Source organism: Chanodichthys erythropterus, chromosome 4, assembly GCF_024489055.1.
Source record: "Chanodichthys erythropterus isolate Z2021 chromosome 4, ASM2448905v1, whole genome shotgun sequence".
Lineage (NCBI taxonomy): Eukaryota > Metazoa > Chordata > Actinopteri > Cypriniformes > Xenocyprididae > Chanodichthys > Chanodichthys erythropterus.
The window spans coordinates 14,067,401-14,087,476 of record NC_090224.1 but is presented as its reverse complement, the minus strand read 5'-3'; the positions used below and the strand labels follow the sequence as shown (position 1 = coordinate 14,087,476).

Below are 20,076 nucleotides of genomic sequence, written 5' to 3'. Positions count from 1 at the left end.
TATATATATATATATATATATATATATATATATATATATATATATATATATATATATATATATATAATAAAATGATAAGGCAGCATAAATATGAATATCAATAATAAAATGTATAAAATATCAATAATATACTTATATAAAATATCAATAATATATTATAGTTATATTTTGAGAGCTAAAATAAAAAACTAAATAAACCATGACAAAAAAAAAATCTAATTAAAAAAAAATATTATATATAGTTATACAACAAAATTACTAAAAATTAAAACAGAAAATATAGAAATAAAAACTAATACAAAATATTAACAAAAACTATGATACTTTATCAATAATACTAAAATAACACTATGGACCCACCTTCATCCTCATGTCACGGCCGTGCTTCTCCAGCTCTTTGCGCATGTCTTCATGGCCCTGCTTGCAGGCGTTGATCACCAGATAGTTCCACTCAATAGGCTGGAAAACATGCGGATTGTGGGGCACGTACAGGCCAATTTTGATCTTCTTCATGGTGTGCTGGTAGCGACGGTATGAGTCCTCAAAGTCAAACACCAACTCGCTGAGTGTACGAAAGCTCAGAGATCTGTCCATAAGGTCAGCACGCCGACTCATACCCAGGGTGCCATAGCGGCCGTTACAGTAAACGCCCAGCACCACGTGATGGAAGTGGTGGCCGGAGAACTGGGTCTTAAAGCTGATGGGGAACCGCTCCACAGAGGTCAGACCGTTGGTTAGGTAGCTAACAGCAATAGGGTCAAGGATTTCATTAACAGTACAGTTTCATTAACGTTCATTTGTGATGGGTTTACTCAAAACAGGTTGGATGAAATCAGTATAATTTACAAGCTCAGAAATAGCAGCTGCTTGAGAATGAGGTGATAATTAAATGCCAAACTGATTTTTTTCTGTGTTAAAATTCAGGAGGATACCAAAGTGTTTCATGAAAAATACCAAATCCTCTAAACTTAATGTGAACTGTTGATTTTTTCTATCTGATTTGTCTTTGTACTTTCAGTAAGTTTGGTTTCAGTCACACTTCCTGAAAATAAACCATTTGTTCTACATACACAAATGACACATCTAATTATGCGCCTTGTTGAGGAATGCTTTTACTTTTTTAAAATCAGGTGAAATATGAGAAATAATCCCATAGATTTACAGTACTGAATGAAGTACTCAAGTCATGCCAACAATAACCACTCAGATCACTCTAGTAACCATGTAACAATTCGCTACCACACTGAACACCTTAAAAACTGCATAGCGATGCCCTAGCACCACTCTAGCATTGTGGTGACCACCTTTGCAACAATAAAACCCTAGCACTGGCCTAGCAACCACCCAGAATTCACAAGCAACCACATAACACAAAAAACACCCTGAATGCCTTAGAAAATGGCATAATAACACTTTAGCAACCACCCATAACACTCAAGCAGTGCTACGACTTTTGCATGAGAAAGCACCATCAAGAACACCCTAGAAATGACCTAGCAACCACCCAGAACTCACTAGCAACTACATAACACACACACCCTAGCAACACCCAAGCAACCACCTATAACACTCTAGCATTGTGCCAATGACTTCTGCATAGAAAAGCACCAACAACCTATAGCAATAGCCTAACAACCACCCAAAACCCCCTAGCAACTACATAACACACTTCAAAACACTCTGAAGTCCTTAGAAGCTGCATAGCAACACCCTAGCAATCACTTATAACACTCTCTAAAATTTTGGCAACAACATTTGCATATGCAAGCACCAACAAGAAGTCAAGGCAAGTCACCTTTAAGTATTTTTCAAAACAACCGATAAAGCACACCCTAGTAATGACGCATTGTAACAGAGGCCAGCTAGTGAGAGCTGTTTAGGTAAAACTCACTCCCCTGATCTCAAGAGGTACACTAGTGCAAGCGACTGCAGTCTTTAGCGTCCTTGTTAGCACATGCCTCCCATGCCTAAGACGCTGATTTGAGTCCCACTCGAAGCGGGATGAGTAGGACCAGAGGTTTAGGGGGGTGAGTGTAATGGAGGGCAGCTTGTAAAAGTTGTGCAGGTAAACCTCACTCTCCTGATCTCAAGAGGTGCACTAGCGACTAGGGATGTCCCGATCACGTTTTTTTGCCATCGAGTCCGAGTCATTTGATTTTGAGCATCTGCCGATACCGAGTCCCGATCCGATACTTAATAGCCTACATAAAAAAGAATAAAGAAGAGCGAAAAAACAGATCCAGGAACAGTGCTTTTCAGGTTTTTCAGGTATCTTAACAGTAATCAAATAGTAATCAAATATAAAATATCACTGCATTATCTTTACTGTATAAAATAAATAAAGATTAATCATTATTGAAGTTACAAAAACTATTCAGTCAAGTGCAGTGAGTGATTTCTTTGTTATTTGTTGTTTGATTTAACATTAAATACAGGCAGCAGGAATAGTTGTTTTCCCTTTAAGACATGCACGATCCAGTACATATACTGTTCCACATGCGCTGTCTTTCTCGACTAATATACGCTCACTTAAGACATAACCGACTATGTTTGCTAGGATACTCACTAGGATGGGCATGTTGACATAATTTTTGTATGAATTTGTCCGCCGAAGCGCAAGACTTGAAAGAGAACTCAGTATTTGCGCGCTGACTGGAATAAGCGTGTGCGCGCTTCGGATGAGCGCACACACAAATCTTCTCACAGCGCGTGCGAGTTCTCTTTCGCATCTTGTTCTTGAAGGTTTAAATCAGCAAGGCTTAAATGAGTTAGTTTAAACACAGACAGCAACGTGTGCTGTTCACCTGCGCTCGCGCGCTATCAACACCCGGGTGATGACGGCGTAAATGACTGGACATTAGAGCAGAGGGCACTCGCAGTTAACATACAAAGAAAGACTGTTTTGTCCACGCTTTCTGATTATCGTTGTTGTAACGTTTTGTGCATCCATCGACTGAAACATACATTATCTGAACTCTGTCTGTTTTCCCCGTTGCTATTTTAAACAAACCATATTAACCAATAGATGCGTCGTCATTCGAGATGGACCGCGGTGCAAGTGCAATGTGATCGGGGGTGAGTGCAATGGAGGCCAGCTTGTAAAAGTTGTGCAGGTAAACCTCACTCTCCTGATCTCAAGAGGCACACTAGCGACTGACGCTAGAGACTGCAGTCTTTAGCATCCTCGTTAGAGTGCATGCCTCCCATGCCTGAGACGCCGATTTGAGTCCCGCTCGAAGTGGGATGAGTAGGACCGGAGGGGTTACACTAGCAACCACATAATGCACTAAAAACACTCTGAAAGTCTTATAAGCTGCATAACACCCTAGCAGCCACCCATAACCCTCTAGCATTGTGGTAAACACTTTTGCATGGGCAAGCACCAACAAGAACACCCTAGCAACCAAATAATAACACACACAAAAAATATAAAAATAAATAAATTATTTTCAAATACTGAAATCACAAACATACTCTAATAAAAAGACAAACATCTCAAATCAAACAAAAGCTTTTTGTTTCCATGAAGTTGCAGAGATGTGATTGAAGTTGGTCAGCAGACACTCGGCTAGACTGGCCTTCCCCTTAGGCTTTTCCTTCTCTCTGCCTGATCTCTTCTGTAGTCTTATGTAAGCGATCAGTGCTCACTGCGGCATGGCCACACATGATGCGGCAGTTGCTGCCATGAGGAGTCACCAGGCTGTGAGTCTATCTGCAGGGTTCACACCAGGATTCTGGTCTGCAACTAGGGACAAAAAAAGACTACTTTTTGACCTTAATGGCATCAATCACATTAGTAAACTGAGTGGTGTTTGTTTTAGGGTATCCATGATGAAATTTAAGAACTAGGGTACAAACAAACTGGAAAGAGATTAGCATGATTGCTGTTCTCTTTTCTGATGCTAAATTTGAATTCATGTGGCCTTGAGGTTGCTAAAATGAGGAAACGATGCTTTATTCTTTGCAACCACCCGCTAAATGAATCGTTATCATCACACTTGTCAGTAAACAGTGTGCCTGTGTCATTTTGCAGTTGGGTACGGCACAAGCGGCCAAGTCAGCCAAGAGCACATACCACAGATCTGTTGAGCCATGTGTGTCCAACAACACAACGCAACGTCCTGGAACTGCTTCACTGCTTTGCCATCTGCCTTTCAAAGACAATCACCAGCACAATATGCTTGTAGTCTATAACACAAGCATATTCATCTATTTATCAAAGACTCCAGTGGTCCACAAACAGAAAAACAGATTCCTCAGATTACAACTACAAAAAAAAATGTATTTTCCCAATTCAACACTGCAAATGTCCTTTTTTAATAAGATGCTTTTTACTTGTTTTCCATTAAAATTTCTAAAAATCCTTTAAAAACGAGATAAATAAAATAAGATAAATTAATAATTAATCACAAATTAATCACAGCTGAGAAATTACCCCCAAAAGATATAGTCATTATTGTGTTAAAGGTGCTAAAGAGGATGTTTTGTTTTATACATTTTTGCAATATTACTTGAAACTGTCTTTACTAACTGATAAAATACTATTTATTAGGAGCACTGAAAGTAATAATATTAATATACATCATCTTTGCACGAGGTAGGGCCTTAAAAACATCAGCAAATCGTTTACGCGATCATTGCGTAAACGATTGGCCCTCTGGCTTGTCAATCACTGCCATGACGATCCTTGTGAGAGACGAGCGCGGCTGCGCGCTCCAGTAACTTTCCACACTCCACAGGCGCTGCATGCAATGTTTTTGTCAGGAAACAGGAGTAACAACTGCAGATTATGAGTTACCTGCGGTGAGTCCGACATAATGAATTTACTAAGTGTGTGCGCAGCTTTAAGTGTAAGGGCCATTAAGAATGTAAATTGATACTTATGACTGATCGCGCTCAAACGCGTCCAGTCAGAGCCAGTTGCGTTCAGTCTGCGATTACAGTCGGTGTTCAAATTCCATGTGAAAGTATATAAATCTGCTTCAGTAGCAGGAAACAATTGCTGTATGTTGAGCATAGTCAGAATGTTTTAGCTAGTCGTTAAATGTGTGCCCGGCTTAATAACACAGTGAATGCCGGTGGTAAACACTCGTGTTCCGATACTCGTGCATGAGTTTTGGGAGGCGTTCCCTTGAAATAAGCTGTGAAGGAGGGGGGTTGTTCTTACACATGCGCTCATTTCAAAAACTCAGTCGACAAAAAGAACCTCTTTAGCACCTTTAAATGAGAAAAGCACCAAATAGACATTAAAAAATATATATATTTTAATTGATTCAACATAAAAATTATTACTCAAACTTTCAGGCTTCAATGGTCATGAGCGCGGGTAAATGATAATTTTCATTTTTGGGTGAACTATGCCTTTAATGGGTAAACAGGTAAACTCTGACCAATAAGAGGACAGTTTTACTCACATGTGACTTGCATAAACACATTTTGGTTAGCTTGGAAAGGTTGCCTTGTGAAAGCGAACTGAACCATGAAGAAAATGCAACATTGTAGCAAATTATGTCCCTGTTTAAGAACAAAACTATCCAAAATGCCTTTAAAGAAAATACAGGCCCGTTCCATACGTTTTGTTCTTTTGCAGCTCTTTTGAGTTTCGTTTTCTCTATGTATGTGTACACAGATACACACACCCACAAAACCCCCCGCCAGTGTAACAATGAGAAGACTCCAGAGGATCACATTACCCATCAGTAGGGCCATGTGATCCTCTCAGCAGCAGTGCCGTGGATTTCAACATTCTTATCTGCAACGCACGCATTCCCAAACCTGCTGGGATTACTTCTGCTATAGGTTCCAAGAACACAGTGTGAGGAAATGCACTTGTTTTGTCTTCATGTCTTCGTTTTTACAACTTTACAATACAAGGCATTTGGTCACACTTTATATTAGGTGTCCTTGACTGCTATGTACATACATCAAAAAATAATTACAATGTAATTATTGTGTTCATATCGAATTGCAAAACACTTTTGCTGCTATTAAGGTGGGATACGGGCAAGGACAGGGACTGGTTTGGTGGTATGGGTAGGTTTAAGGGTGGGTTAAGGGGTAAGGGAAGGGTCAACAGTGAGCATGTTTACATGCAAACCAGTAAGCTGATAACTCACAAATATCAGCTTATTGAAAAAACCAGTTTTCCCTGTATACATGCAAAACAGTAAAATGACCACGCAAGTAAACCAAGTTTACATGACTTTATGTACATGACTCGGGTTATTTCCCTGTAGTGACGTCAAAAATAATAATTTGCATATCTAACTCCAATTATTCCATATGTTATGTCAGTTGCGATGTTAAATAAGCTTGCAACATGTCAGCGAGAAACTTACAGCTCATATATTATTCTCTCAGGCAGTTACAGATGCAGCGTTTTGACTGAACTACTTCTAATTCTGCTGCACGAGAGATGAGAACACATTTTTACAATTTTCTGGGTCTTGAAAGAGTCTGCGTTTGTGATATATTTCCTTCTTCCTTTGCTACAAAATGCTCGCTCTGTCTGGATGCGCGTTGAAATCTGCACTTCAATAAGCCGACAGAAATCAGGTTAATGCATTTACATGCCGCGCAGAATCGGGATAAGAGGCAAAAAACTACCTTTTCTGAGCGGTTTATGCTTAAGGCGTTTATGACCTTACTCCAATAAAAGAAAACGGGTTACCACGTTTACATGACCACGTTCATTGTTGGCTTATTAAGCATAATTGGCTTAAGAACGTGCATGTAAACACACTCAGTGTAATAGATGTAATTACAGAAATTAATAACAGCTGTAAATACATATGAACTAAACACAAGTGCATTGTATCAAATGATTAATTTAAATGTTAGTACATAGTAGTTAAATACACTTAATATATAGTGGGACATAATATAAAGTGGGACCAGACATCCAGGTAATCCAGCATGGACAAACACCTACAGTTAAGAAAATTATTATCAGGATATCATCTTTTTGACTTTCAGACCCAACGTTTAAAGAAGTGATTTCTGTGCTAATAGCAGCCCCAAATGGAATTACAATAAAAAAGTCCCGTCCCCAAACTCATGCCATTGGTTTAGAGCTGCCTTTCAGAAAGTTCTGATTGGGTAACATCAAAATCCCTTTAAAGGATTAGTCCACTTTCAAATAAAATTTTCCTGATAATTTACTAACCCCCATGTCATCCAAGATCTTCTTTCTTCAGTCGAAAAGAAATGAAGGTTTTTGATGAAAACATTACAGAATTATTCTCCTTATAGTGGACTTCAATTGGCCAAATTTACAGTTTCAGTGCAGCTTCAAAGGGCTTTAAATGATTCCAGATGAGGAATAAGGGTCTTATCTAGGGAAACATTTGGTCATTTTCTAAAAAAATAAATAAATAATTGAACTGAGGAGGGCAGTAATAAACTTAGCAGCGTCTACACTGCTGGAATTCTAATAGAGAAGAAGAAGAGAGCTAGTTCAAGACAAACGTCTACGGTTAAAACGTGTATATATATATATATTTTTTTTTTTTTTTTTTTTTTTAGAAAATGACTGATCGTTTCGCTAGATAAGACCCTTATTCCTCGTCTGGACTGTAATTTTGACCTTCAACTGTTTAGAGGCCATTGAAGTCCACTATAAGGAGAATAATCCTGGAATGTTTTCATCAATAACCTAAATTTCTTTTTGACTGAAGAAAGAAGGACATGGACATCTTGGATGACATGGGGGTGAGTAAATTATCAGGAAATTTTTATTTGAAAGTGGACTAATCCTTCAAGGCAAGTCATTTCTTTTGCCAGCCATCTTTGAAATGCCTCTCGGGCAGCTATTTCAGTCATGCAAGTGCAGCTCCTATATCTTTGAATGGGGAAACATTAAATTCTCCAAAGCTGTTTACCAAGCTTACAGTTAAATTTCATATTTGAAATCACCAAAGAAATCTGACAACAACTGTCTCATAAATTTTGCTTCTAAATGCTCAAATTATGGCAGAAAACTTTTCAGGCTGGACCAGCCAATGCGCATGTGCAGTCATAAGCGCGCATCTCAGCTTCTAACGGCAGCTGCACTGACGCAATGACTTTACCAATTAGCAATTGGCTCCTTTATTTAGAAGAAGGGACTTATTCTGCCATATTGCGCATTACATTTTCTCCCATTCATAGTAATATGAGTGCAGCATCTTTGTATATCTAAAGTCTTTGGTAACACATGCGGGCACAGATTCTTTGTTACAGCGCTTAGGGCTGTCACAAAAACAAGTGTTATTTTTCAAGACACCTATTTCAGTGATATTTTATGTGCTTTATTTAAAAAAGTGCTTACAGCAACTTTAACTTTACAACAACAATAGCCTCAGTGTTCTCTGATACTCTTACGCTCTTTGTCCATTATGATGTTTGAGTCATCTGCGACTTTACGAGAACTGCATCAAGAGCACTGTAGATTAAAAGACGGGTTTTGTACACAAAGATACAAATCTCAAAGTGACGTAAACTGGAACCCTTCATCTTCCCGCTCAACACAACAAATCCGCACAGAGAGAAAGCATCTATTTGCAACTAATGAGCCATGAGGAGCTTAACTCAAAGTGAAGTCTACACTGCAGATCCTGTCAAACACACCACAATCTGTAAAGCACTTGGCAATTCAACGGACGATGATGCCATTCACCTTGTGTTAACCCCTGGCCTGGGTCTGCTGAGATAACTGACACTAATAGTTTCTCAAGGAACACACCCTCCCAGTGGCACTGAATGGCACAGCTGCATCCACTACATGGACAGGAAGCTCTGCCTGCCTTCAGGAGAATCTACTACGACTCCTAGTTTCCTAGCAACAGCTGAACGTAAAAGCTTCAGGCTGAGTTGAAAGGGTGGGGGATCATGAGGAAAGACAGTGATCTGAAGCACATTGCCTTAGATAGATCGCTGCTTAATCCTCCATCCCAATTTTAGCAATTGAGATATCAAAAACAACAATAAAAGTTAGGGAGAAATGGGGCTTTCCCAAGACGAATTAACAGTGCTACATGTGCTCAATGAAAATAATTATATTTATGAGTACTGATTTATAGTTTAGGGACTAAAAGACGTTCAAGACTAAAACAGAAAACACTCAATTTCTATATTTTCGTGTGCTATCCACAATGCAAGAGTATTATGAGTGTTAAAGATGGCTTGAAATGAAAAATCACCCTATCTGTTTTCTAAATGCATGTTATTGATCTTATTGTGAATGATTAATATATATGTATACATGTTTCATTTTTTATTTTTTTCTTGACCTTGTAATTTTACTAAAAATAAAAATAAGATTCTGTTATTTTAGTATTATTTATATACAATTACAACTTTTAATATTATTATTAATAATAATAATATTTTATTATTATTTTATTAATAATATTAATATAATTTTAATATTTCTATTTAGCTTTCATTTATTTTTATTTCAGTTTTAGTATCTTTAGTACTTAAACTGATTTTATATATTGACTTTCTAAAACTTTCTCCCATCTCCCAACTGCATCTCTGGAGCTCAGCCACAGTGATCTTTGGGTTCTTCTTTACCTCTCTCACCAAGGCTCTTCTCCCCTGATAGCTCAGTTTGGCCGGACGGCCAGCTCTAGGAAGGGTTCTGGTCATCCCAAACGTCTTCCATTTAAGGATTATGGAGGCCACTGTGCTTTTAGGAACCTTAAGTGCAGCAGAATTTTTTTTGTAACCTTGGCCAGATCTGTGCCTTGCCACAATTCTGTCTATGAGCTCTTCAGGCAGTTCCTTTGACCTCATGATTCTCATTTGCTCTGACATGCACTGTGAGCTGTAAGGTCTTATATAGACAGGTGTGTGGCTTTCCTAATCAAGTCCATTCAGTATAATCAAACACAGCTGGACTCAAATGAAGGTGTAGAACCATCTCAAGGATGATCAGAAGAAATGGACAGCACCTGAGTTAAATATATGAGTGTCACAGCAAAGGGTCTGAATACTTAAGACCATGTGATATTTCAGTTTTTCTTTTTTAATAAATCTGCAACAATTCTGTGTTTTTCTGTCAATATGGGGTGCTGTGTGTACATTAATGAGGACATAAATGATTTTAGCAAATGGCTGCAATATAACAAAAAGTGAAAATACTTTCCGTACCCACTGTATATTTATTTTAATTTCAGTTTTAGTCATTATATTTCTAATTTTCTTTTAAGTTTTTTTAAGTTTAAGTTTTTCATATAATATTAATATTTTATTTCTGCTTTGTTTCAATTAATGGCAATTTTTAATAGTTTTATTTTTTGCTAAAATAAAAACAATGTTGTCAATAAAGCCAAAGGATACATTCCAAGAATAACTGCTTCAAGGCATTTGATGGGAAGTGACTCTCGTATCATCTCTCTGGCAGTCTCCATCAACCTGAAAAATATTAAAAAATATATATGTAATACAGGGTCAATGACTTCTTTTCAGTTTAAAATAAACCTAAAAATTGTGTACATCTCTAGATAAAAAGAACAAAATAAGTGTAAAATAAGAAGGAACAGGAAAAAGAAAAGACTATAAACAGGAAATAAGGGGTAGGCAGACAGGATGATGAAAATGCCTCAGCGATGGCATCACTTACCCACTCAGAGGTCTGGTTTTCTTAATCTCAAAAAACTGAGTTCCTGTATGGTTGTATCTGTCAGCAGTTAAGGAGCTACGTCAAGTTTGTATGACTAATTTAGGAATTCTTGTTTTCCTGTTTTTTCATTGTGACTCATACATCTCAAAGTGCACAGCTGCGACCAACGTCCTGTTGAACCCTATGTCCTCATTACCCTTCACAGATTTAAATTTCTTTGTGGGAGAAAAGTCAGACACAGAGATATTAATCACACACTATGATGAACATAAATATCCACAGGAGCTGAAGTGATCTAGCAATGGCTGCCCAAATTATAAAGTAGTATAGTGTCTACAGACGGTTTCATGTCTAACTAAGACTTTATCAAAACCGTAAGTATCAGTGTGCCAGAAATATGCAGGCCCATGGCTAATATCACTCTACATTAAAGAGACATTCCAACCAAAAAGGCACTCAAGCTGACTGAATAAATTACACGGAGCGAAAAAGCATAACTGACACTCCAAAGGAATGAGTACCAATGAATTCATAATGCATCCAGAAGAAGCAGAGTTTTAGAATGCTTTCCCAGAATTAGTAGTTTGTGCAGGGTAAAGGATACTGCAGGTTTCTCATGTAGTTCTGGACGGCATGGAGCCAATCAGGCACAGACATCGATGGCTTAAAGTTTGGAACTGATGGCACAGGGTGCTATGAAAACAGAGAGAAGAAATTAATACTTTAATTTAGCATGGATACATTAAAAGCGGAAGTAAAGACATTTATAATGTTACAAAGGATTTCTATTTCAAATAAATGCTGTTCTGAACTTTCTATTCTTCAAAGAATCAAAAATATATCATGGTTTCCACATCATGAAGGGTGTCACTTTTATCCAGCTAAATTTGATAAACTAGTCAAAAGGTGATTCTAGATTCCTCAGTCAGATTCCGATGTCTCTCAACGGCATGAAAAGTCCTTATCATCTGTAGAAACAGTGCCTCATTGATCATTTGCACCCTTACAATGACACTTCTAACTGCAAAAGGGCAGCGAAGAAAATTAGCAATGAACAAAGGTCGTCCTCTCGCACACAAGCTTCCATTTATAAGAAGAAAAGAAGCAATTAATGAAAGCTAGAAAAAAATCTGTCTTCTATCCAAAACAGGCTCTTTCCTACACCACATTAACAGTCTCAATCCAAAGCTTGTCACAAAAAGGCTGGCAGAATTAAGCATGTGTTGCAGGACAGCTGAGGAGACCAGAGCTACTGGGTCACAGGAGGAAAGGGAATTATCTCCTGTTTCCTCTTTATCTCTCTCTGCCAAGCGAGAGAATGAGAGACTGTAGAAAGGTAGGGAAGTAAAGTCTTGTCTGTCTGTGCTGACTTGAAGCTTTTGAACGCATGATAAAGAAACACATAAACGCACTGTACTATGCAGGGCCGGCACCGCGGGGGACGTCGCCCCCTCAGTCAAAATAATTGTGAAAATGGATTTTAATGATGAAATGGAATTAACCAAGTGTATTTTATAGCATTAATATTAGGCTACCACAGCAACATTTTGGTTAAAGGACAGTATGTTTCGCAAAGTCACATTTTGATTGGCACCGGACTTCTTACACCTTAACCTACGAACTTCCCGTGACACAAAAACCACAGCTCTACTGAGTAGGCTAAAGGAATGATGAATAAAGTCCTTTTAAAGGTGCCATCGAAAGTTTTTTTACAAGATGTAATTTAAGTCTAAGGTGTCCCTTGAATGTGTCTGTGAAGTTTCAGGTCAAAATACCCCATAGATTTTTTTTAATTAATTTTTTTAACTGCCTATTTTGGGGCATCATTAAATATGAGCCGATTTATGCTGTGCGGCCCCTTTAAATCTCGTGCTCTCCACCCACGGAGCTCGCTCTTGCCTTAAACAGTGCCTAAACAAAGTTTACACAGCTAATATAACCCTCAAATGGATCTTTACAAAGTGTTCGTCATGTATGCGGCATGCATGCGTTGGATTATGTGAGTATTGTAGTTATATTGTTTACATTTGATTCTGAATGAGTTTAAGGCTGTGATCCGTGGCTAACGGCTAATGCTACACTGTTGGAGAGATTTATAAAGAATGAAGTTGTGTTTATGAATTATACAGACTGCAAGTGTTTAAAAATGAAAATATTGACGGTTCTTGTCTCCGTGAATACAGTAAGAAACGATGGTAACTTTAACCACATTTAACAGTACATTAGCAACATGCTAACGAAACATTTAGAAAGACAATTTACAAATATCACTAAAAATATCATGATATCATGGATCATGTCAGTTATTATTGCTCCATATGCCATTTTTCGCTATTGTTCTTGCTTGCTTACCTAGTCTGATGATTCAGCTGTGCACAGATCCAGACGTTATACTGCCTGCCTTTGTCTAATGCCTTTCATATTGTTGGGAACAAGGGCTGGCATATGCAAATATTGGGGCGTACACCCCGACTGTTACGTAACAGTCGGTGTTATGTTGAGATTCGCCTGTTCTTCTGAGGTCTTTTAAACAAATGAGATTCATATAAGCAGGAGGAAACAATGGAGTTTGAGATTCACTGTATGTCATTTTCATGTACTGAACTATTGTTATTTAACTATGCCAAGATAAATTCAATTTTTCATTTGAGGGCACCCTTAATAATCCAAGAGAAACAGGAGAAAAACAAACAGGGCAACTAAACTTTACCATAAACAGTACCGGACAAAGAACTGAGGAAACACAGGGCTTATAAACATGAGGAAACGTAATCAGGATGAAACAGAACGTGTGTGGGAGTCAGTGGGACTAATTAACAAACAAGGAAATTAACTAGTAAATCAGGCAGGCAAAACGGGAACAGAAAACAGAGAAAACGAAACCAAAACAGGCTACACGTGAGTGATGTGACACTGTATTTTCTCAGTAGCTTTTATTTTCATATTTATAGTAGCAAGAGGTTTGTTTACTGTCCGACAAATACATGAATAGGCCTCATATATTTTTGTAGCAGGAGATACTTTGTGTCATCACCCTCTTTTCGTGACTTCAGATGCCCCCTCTTAAAACTGTCTAAATCTGCACCAGTGTTATGACAGCAGAATAACAATGCTGTTGCTCTGAATAGAATATCTTTTGAAGGAGTCGTGCTTCCTGCAAACACACACCTCTTTCTCAGCACTTAAACATAGAGGTGTTTAGAAACCCAAGGTGTGACAACCGTCATAGGAACTTACAGCCTCATTAAAATGGTGTTTTTGAACACACTGACTAACTACTAGTCGAGTACTTTTTGCAGACGAACACATTTTCTCAAATGGATTTGCTTCAAGACTCAAATAGCAACTCAGCACAGTACAAACACTTTTACAGTCTAAAATTTAAAGGATAAGTCCACTTTCAAATTAAAATTTCCTGATAATTTACTCACCCCCATGTCATCCAAGATGTTCATGTCTTTCTTTCTTCAGTCGAAAAGAAATTAAGGTTTTTGATGAAAACATTTCAGGATTATTCTCCATATAGTGAACTTCAATGGCCTCCAAACGGTTGAAGGTCAAAATTACAGTTTCAGTGCAGCTTCAAAGAATACATGATCCCAGACGAGGAATAGGGGTCTTATCTAGAGAAACCATCACTCATTTTCTAAAAAAAAAGTTAAAATTTTATACATTTTAACCATAAATGCTCATCTTGAACTAGCTCTCTTCTTCTCTATTAGAATTACAGCAGTTTAGATACTGCTTAGGGTAGTACTGCCCTCCACAGGTCAAAATTTGAACAAAATTGTCATATACAATATGCTAGTGCAAGTATATAACAATTAGTTCAAACTTTGACCTGTGGAGGGCAGTAATACACTTAGCAGTGTTTACACTACCAGATAGAATATAATATATTCTCTAATAGAGAAGAAGAGCGCTAGTTTAGATGAGCATTTATGGTTAAAATGTATAAAATTTAAAAAAAAAATTAGAAAATGAGTGATGGTTTCTCTAGATAAGACCCTTATTCCTCATCTGGTATCGTTTAAAGATGCACTGAAACTGTCATTTTGACCTTCAACCGTTTGGGCTCCAGTGAAGTCCACTATATGGAGAAAAATCCTGGAATGTTTTCATCAAAAACCTTAATTTCTTTTCAACTGAAGAAAGAAGGACATGAACATCTTGGATGACATGGGGGTGAGTAAATTATCAAGAAATTTCAAATTTAAAGTGAACTAATCCTTTAGCAAAATAAAAATCAATTGCTAAACTTTCTTTAGTTTTATTTAATTATTTATACAGGCCCTCTGCCAAATTAGAGCTGGATTTGCATGAAAATACCAAGTTTAACTTTTATGTGAGCAACAAATATAATACGGGAAGCACATCGGCTTGATTTGACATTCATTTTGCTTTCCTAATTATGCCTGATCATATTGGTTACATTTTATTATTTACACTACAATTTAAAATATTGGGGTTAATACGATATTTTTATAGAAATTAATACTTTAATTTTTACTCAAGTAAACACAGCCTTGTCAAGCATAAAAACTAGTGTACATTTAGCATTATTTTCCTGTGTTGTCCAGACCAGCAGCCCAACAATTAAGAATCACTGCTGCTCGAAATGATCTTATAACAGTGCAGTGCAGGTATCGATTTAATTTATGTTCAGTCTTTAAATTCAGTATCGATTCCCAAACAGTGTATCTAAATACAAATGACACTCTGAATATTGATTGTGACGATCTGAATTCTCTGAGAGAGGTTTCATTTACATCTACACTCTACTCCACTGGCTCAACTGGGTCTCTCCTACCCTGAAAGGAGGTCAGCAGCAATAAATAGACCACAATCCACACTCACAGAGCCGTTAGCTGACCTCTGCCCACCCGTGGGACTGTACAGAAACTTGAAACTCACTTGCTGTAGGTGACGATAAAGCCACCGACAACATTTGTCCATCTAAGAGAACAGATGTGGACTTTTAAGTTGTTACAGAAAAAAAAGTCATTGCAGAGTACAAATACAATTTGGATAAAACAATTTTATATATATATATATTAAAAAAACAACATTTGTGTAACTTCTACGATGACTCAAAGACTGTTTTGTTTTATGTAAAGGTCCAACTGCTAGACAAAACAATAGGAATTATGCAGCTTATCCTCAGTAACAGTCTAGCAAAAGGATTATATCAGTAACCAAATCCAAAAGATGTTTTATCAAAAGGTATATGCATACAGAAATGTAGGTAATCGTTTGAAAGTTTGGGGTCAGTAAAATGTTTTAATGTTTTTGAAAGAAGCCTCATCAAGACTTAAATTAAAAATGAATATATTTTAAAATGTCATTTATTCCTGTGATTTATTCCAGCAGCCATTACTCCAGTCTTCAGTGTCATGTGATCCTTCAGAAATCAGTCTAATATGCTTAATAACAATTTCTTATTATTATCAGTGTTGAAAACAGTTGTGCTTGTGCTGCATGCTTAATATTTTTATGCAAACTGTAATACAAAATAACAGGAATTACACGGATTATCCCTAATATCACTCCAGCAAATGGATTATACCAAAAAGCAAAGCCAAAAGATGATTTTAAAGATGCAAGATGTGCTATGAAAAAATAATGGACTCTCTGAATATTGTTTAACTGCACCAACATTGACACCACTGTACCGGTATGTGGTTTGTTTACATAATAACTGCAGTGTCCTCGGATCCAAGGTTACCACAAGAGACTCTGATTCTTTGTCAATACAGTCATTTATGGGTTCACACCTAGGACTTTCCCATGGACTGTCACTCCATTTAATGGATCTAACAGGAACGTCTGGCTCGTGTCGCAGTCGTTCGAGTGACTCCTAATCTGGCTGATCTGACGGATTCACTCCAAGCACCTGTTCAACACTTGCTGGTGGGGAATGTCCCTTAATAAATCACTTTAACATCTGGGGATCTGACACAACGCTTTCGCCTTTTTTCTGCACGCATCAGCACATATGAGCGTGTAGGAATGCACAATAGTGTTAACTAAACCAAAAGAGCTACTATGAACACACATCTTGACCCTGCGAATACTGTCTATCCGAGCACTGGGGATTACTTAGTCTGTGATTAAGACTCGCTTTATCCCCTCCGAGGCCCTTCATTTGCATGCTCTATGAAGCCTGATCAGGCCTGATTGGTTTATGTTTGGAGGTTAGTGCAACATTGCGATACAGGGACATGACAGCATCCTAATCCTAATGAAAGTCCTGAGATGTCACATGGCATCGTCCCTCATAATAATGTGCATTAACAGAGGAATGTTTCTGCATAGTTGTCATTGGTTGGATCAAATCTCTCCTTTGACTGGTTTTTAATTAAATTATGACAAGGGACAATGTAGCATAGTGTTGGAAAACACATGGATGAGAAAATCCGCTCGCATATCACATAGCCTACACTTCCTCTCTGCGTGAAAACTGGGTCACATGCATGGCAGTTTGTAAGAGGCTATTTATATATAAACTCTGTTCCTGTAAATGAGGATTCATATAGACCAATTTGGAGGTTTTAGCAAAAGATTTCTGTATGCAGACACTACTTTTCAAAAGCACCTTTTAATGTTTTTGAAAGAAGCCTCGTATGCTCAACAAGGCTGCATTTATTTGATACTGTAAAAACAGTTATATTGTTAAATATTATTACAATTTATTCATGTGATGCTCGTCTTCAGTCACATGATCATTCAGAAATCATTCTATTATGCTGATTTGATGCTCAACAAACATTTATTATTAATATCAATGTTGACATTAGTTGTGCTGTGTAGTATTTTTGTGAAACTGGACTTTTTGATGAATAGAAATTTCAAAAGAGCAACATTTATTTGAAACAGCAATCTTCTGTAACATTGTAAATGTCATTACTGTCACTTATGATCAATTGGACGCTTCCATGTGGAAAAAAAACTAATTTCTTTCAAAAAACTTTCTGAACCCAAACTTAAAATCACTTTAAAAAAAAAAAAAATGGTACTGTGGTCATTAATTATATGAAAATGTGACATATATACCAAGGTAAAAATGATTGTTATATACATGTACTATGTAAGCCTACTTAAAAGATTTCCAAAAACATGGTAATACCAATGTATGACCATTGTCCATTTGAACAAGAAATATCATATAGACAAGCTTTCTTACATGACAACATTTTTGAGCATTTTTGGGAATCTATACTACCAAAAACGTTTAGACACAGACACTAGTCCACTACTTTCAACTTACTTTTGGGAGGTGTGTTGCATTTCGTATTCTCTCCACCATCTCCTGTCCATCAGGATGAACTTTGGTGACGTGCGACCACATTCTCTCCCAGGTGACACCGTCTATGGGAAAGCCCGTCCTGTTCACGAAAAACGGGACCCCGCCGTCTTTCTCGTCTTCCTCACCGGACGACCTACCGGTGTTATTTGCGGCAGTGGACGAGGAGGTTTCAGCAGCGGGACCCGTAGTGTGACAGTAGGTACTGGTGCTCTTGGACCGACCGTGTCTGCTGATCTTGGCCGTTGAGCCGCCGCTGCTGGTGGCGCTTGGTCCGGTCATTGTCCCGAAGTCTTCCGAGGGGGAGTTTCCCCTTGTTGTTCCCCAGATCAGTTATGATTGCCTAGCATTCATGCACAAAGACATGTTGCACCTCGAGCTTGCATATTAATGTGCCAAAACCACACAGTCCTGCTCAAGTATGAAAATTCAGGTGGTTTGAAAAAGATCCAAGGACAGAAAAAATGGTCAGCGATACCATTTCTGTATCAAACTATGGGTGAATGTCCTTGCAGGATAGAATAAGATCAGAATTTGTCATATATTCCCAGTAAGCCGCATACTGTAACGTTAGTTGGCGATCAGCTCCGGAGCCACAGAAACTACTTCATCCTTTCGCTCAAAAACACTGAGGAGGTTATCGACTCCTGCGGAGGGATCACGGGCTGATAATCCTCGGTAGATTAATTTAACAACTGACTGTAAAGTATTAGTGAATGATTTGTTTTTCTGTGTAGGCGTGTAACCGCTTTCACTGACGGTCTCAACAAATGGTCACTCACTCTAGGGTTTTTTGATACTGTTATTGTATCGCCATAAACAACAGCCAATCAAGTTCTGGCGGCTTTTTCATTGGATGAAGCAACAAAGCGAGGCGGGTTCAATTCCATATAAGGGAATGGATCAGCCTGTGATTGGCCGAAATGGCGGAAATAGGTGTGAACTTTCGTTGTGTATCCAGCAGGTTTTTTGTGAGCTTTTAAAATGTGCATTTAAAGTGATAGTGTATGTAAAATCATAAAAATATAACATTTTCAAAAGTTTATATTAAAAGGCTTTAAGACTTTATTTATATTTTGTGTCAAGTTAATTATTTCACTTTTCATTTACATTAAAAATTGTCCTTAAAACACATGAAAGTAAAAAGCAGTGTTATTTTAGCACTTAGACAGTTATCGTTTTATCAGTTAATAGTTTGAATTAGATTTAATTTTTATATAAATTTTATTTTTTTTTTCATTTTTATTTTAAAGTTTTAGTAATTTTGTTTTTGTCATTTTTATTCATTTTTGGGGGTTTTAAAGTCCCCCTGAAATCAAAATGTAAGTTTTTTAGCTTTTAGTATGAATATGTTAGTGTTATGAATAAGCTGGTGTGTTCCAAAACAATGACAACATTTGCATTTAGGAGATATAAGCATTCAAAACTCTCACTTCCGCTAAAATGAATCATGGATTTTCATGACATCACATCGCTCTTCAGCTTCTCATCAAATCTTCTGTCCAATCAAATGCTGTCTAGAATCTGAAGTCCCGCCCCCTCCTACACTACCAACAGACACTGAAGCTGCGGCTGAAATCAGTCATTTGTTCACACATACTAGTTTCTACATGGTGAATGGCACTTAGTGCACTATATAGAGAATAGGGAGCGATTCAGAGAGTGTAAATATGCTTTCCATTGGCGCAATGAAGTCGTTCGTTTTTGCGTTAGTATAACGTGAACCGCTGCTGCACGAGCACAGTGCTCTGACCCAGAGACACGAAAGCACAGAGCGGATAATATCCGCGAGTCAACTCAGACCACGAAAGGTATCGGACCCATTTAAATTCTGCACAGAATGCTGTATTTTAAAGTGATATAGAGGAGATTAGGAGGAGAAACGGTTAGATATTAATAGGTTTTACTGAGTTTAACAGTTCTGGCCGAGCTGTGATATAAACAAAACACTATTGGCTATTTTAAAAAGGGTTAGGGCTGTTTGATATATCGCCCTGTCTTCCTGTTTCAGTTGAAATTACGTCAGCACATTGAATAATGCTGTGCGTTCCAAGACACTTCAGCGGGCCTTTAAATGTGATTGTTTTTTTATTCATTTTATTTCACTTTCAGTTTTAGTTATTTTAGTATATCAAGTTAAATGAAAATTATAAATGTTTCCTTGGCA

The 20,076-nt window shown here is 37.6% G+C and overlaps 1 protein-coding gene across 2 annotated transcripts in view; it reads right to left on the bottom strand.

Moving 5' to 3' along the window:
* Nucleotides 1–18,824, bottom strand: part of vash2 (vasohibin 2) — a 35,673-nt gene extending 16,849 nt beyond the window's left edge. For both annotated transcript variants that reach the window (XR_010894966.1, XM_067384205.1), the window contains exons 1-5: nucleotides 17,874–18,824; nucleotides 11,211–11,299; nucleotides 10,607–10,663; nucleotides 10,324–10,398; nucleotides 361–742 (exon numbers count right to left, since the gene is read on the bottom strand). Coding sequence is in view for 1 of the 2 variants with exons in the window: in XM_067384205.1 (XP_067240306.1) it covers nucleotides 361–742; nucleotides 10,324–10,398; nucleotides 10,607–10,663; nucleotides 11,211–11,299; nucleotides 17,874–18,191 (921 nt within the window). In the remaining variant the exon portion in view is untranslated. The remainder of the gene's footprint in view (nucleotides 1–360; nucleotides 743–10,323; nucleotides 10,399–10,606; nucleotides 10,664–11,210; nucleotides 11,300–17,873) is intronic.
* Between the last annotated feature and the right edge of the window lie 1,252 nt (nucleotides 18,825–20,076).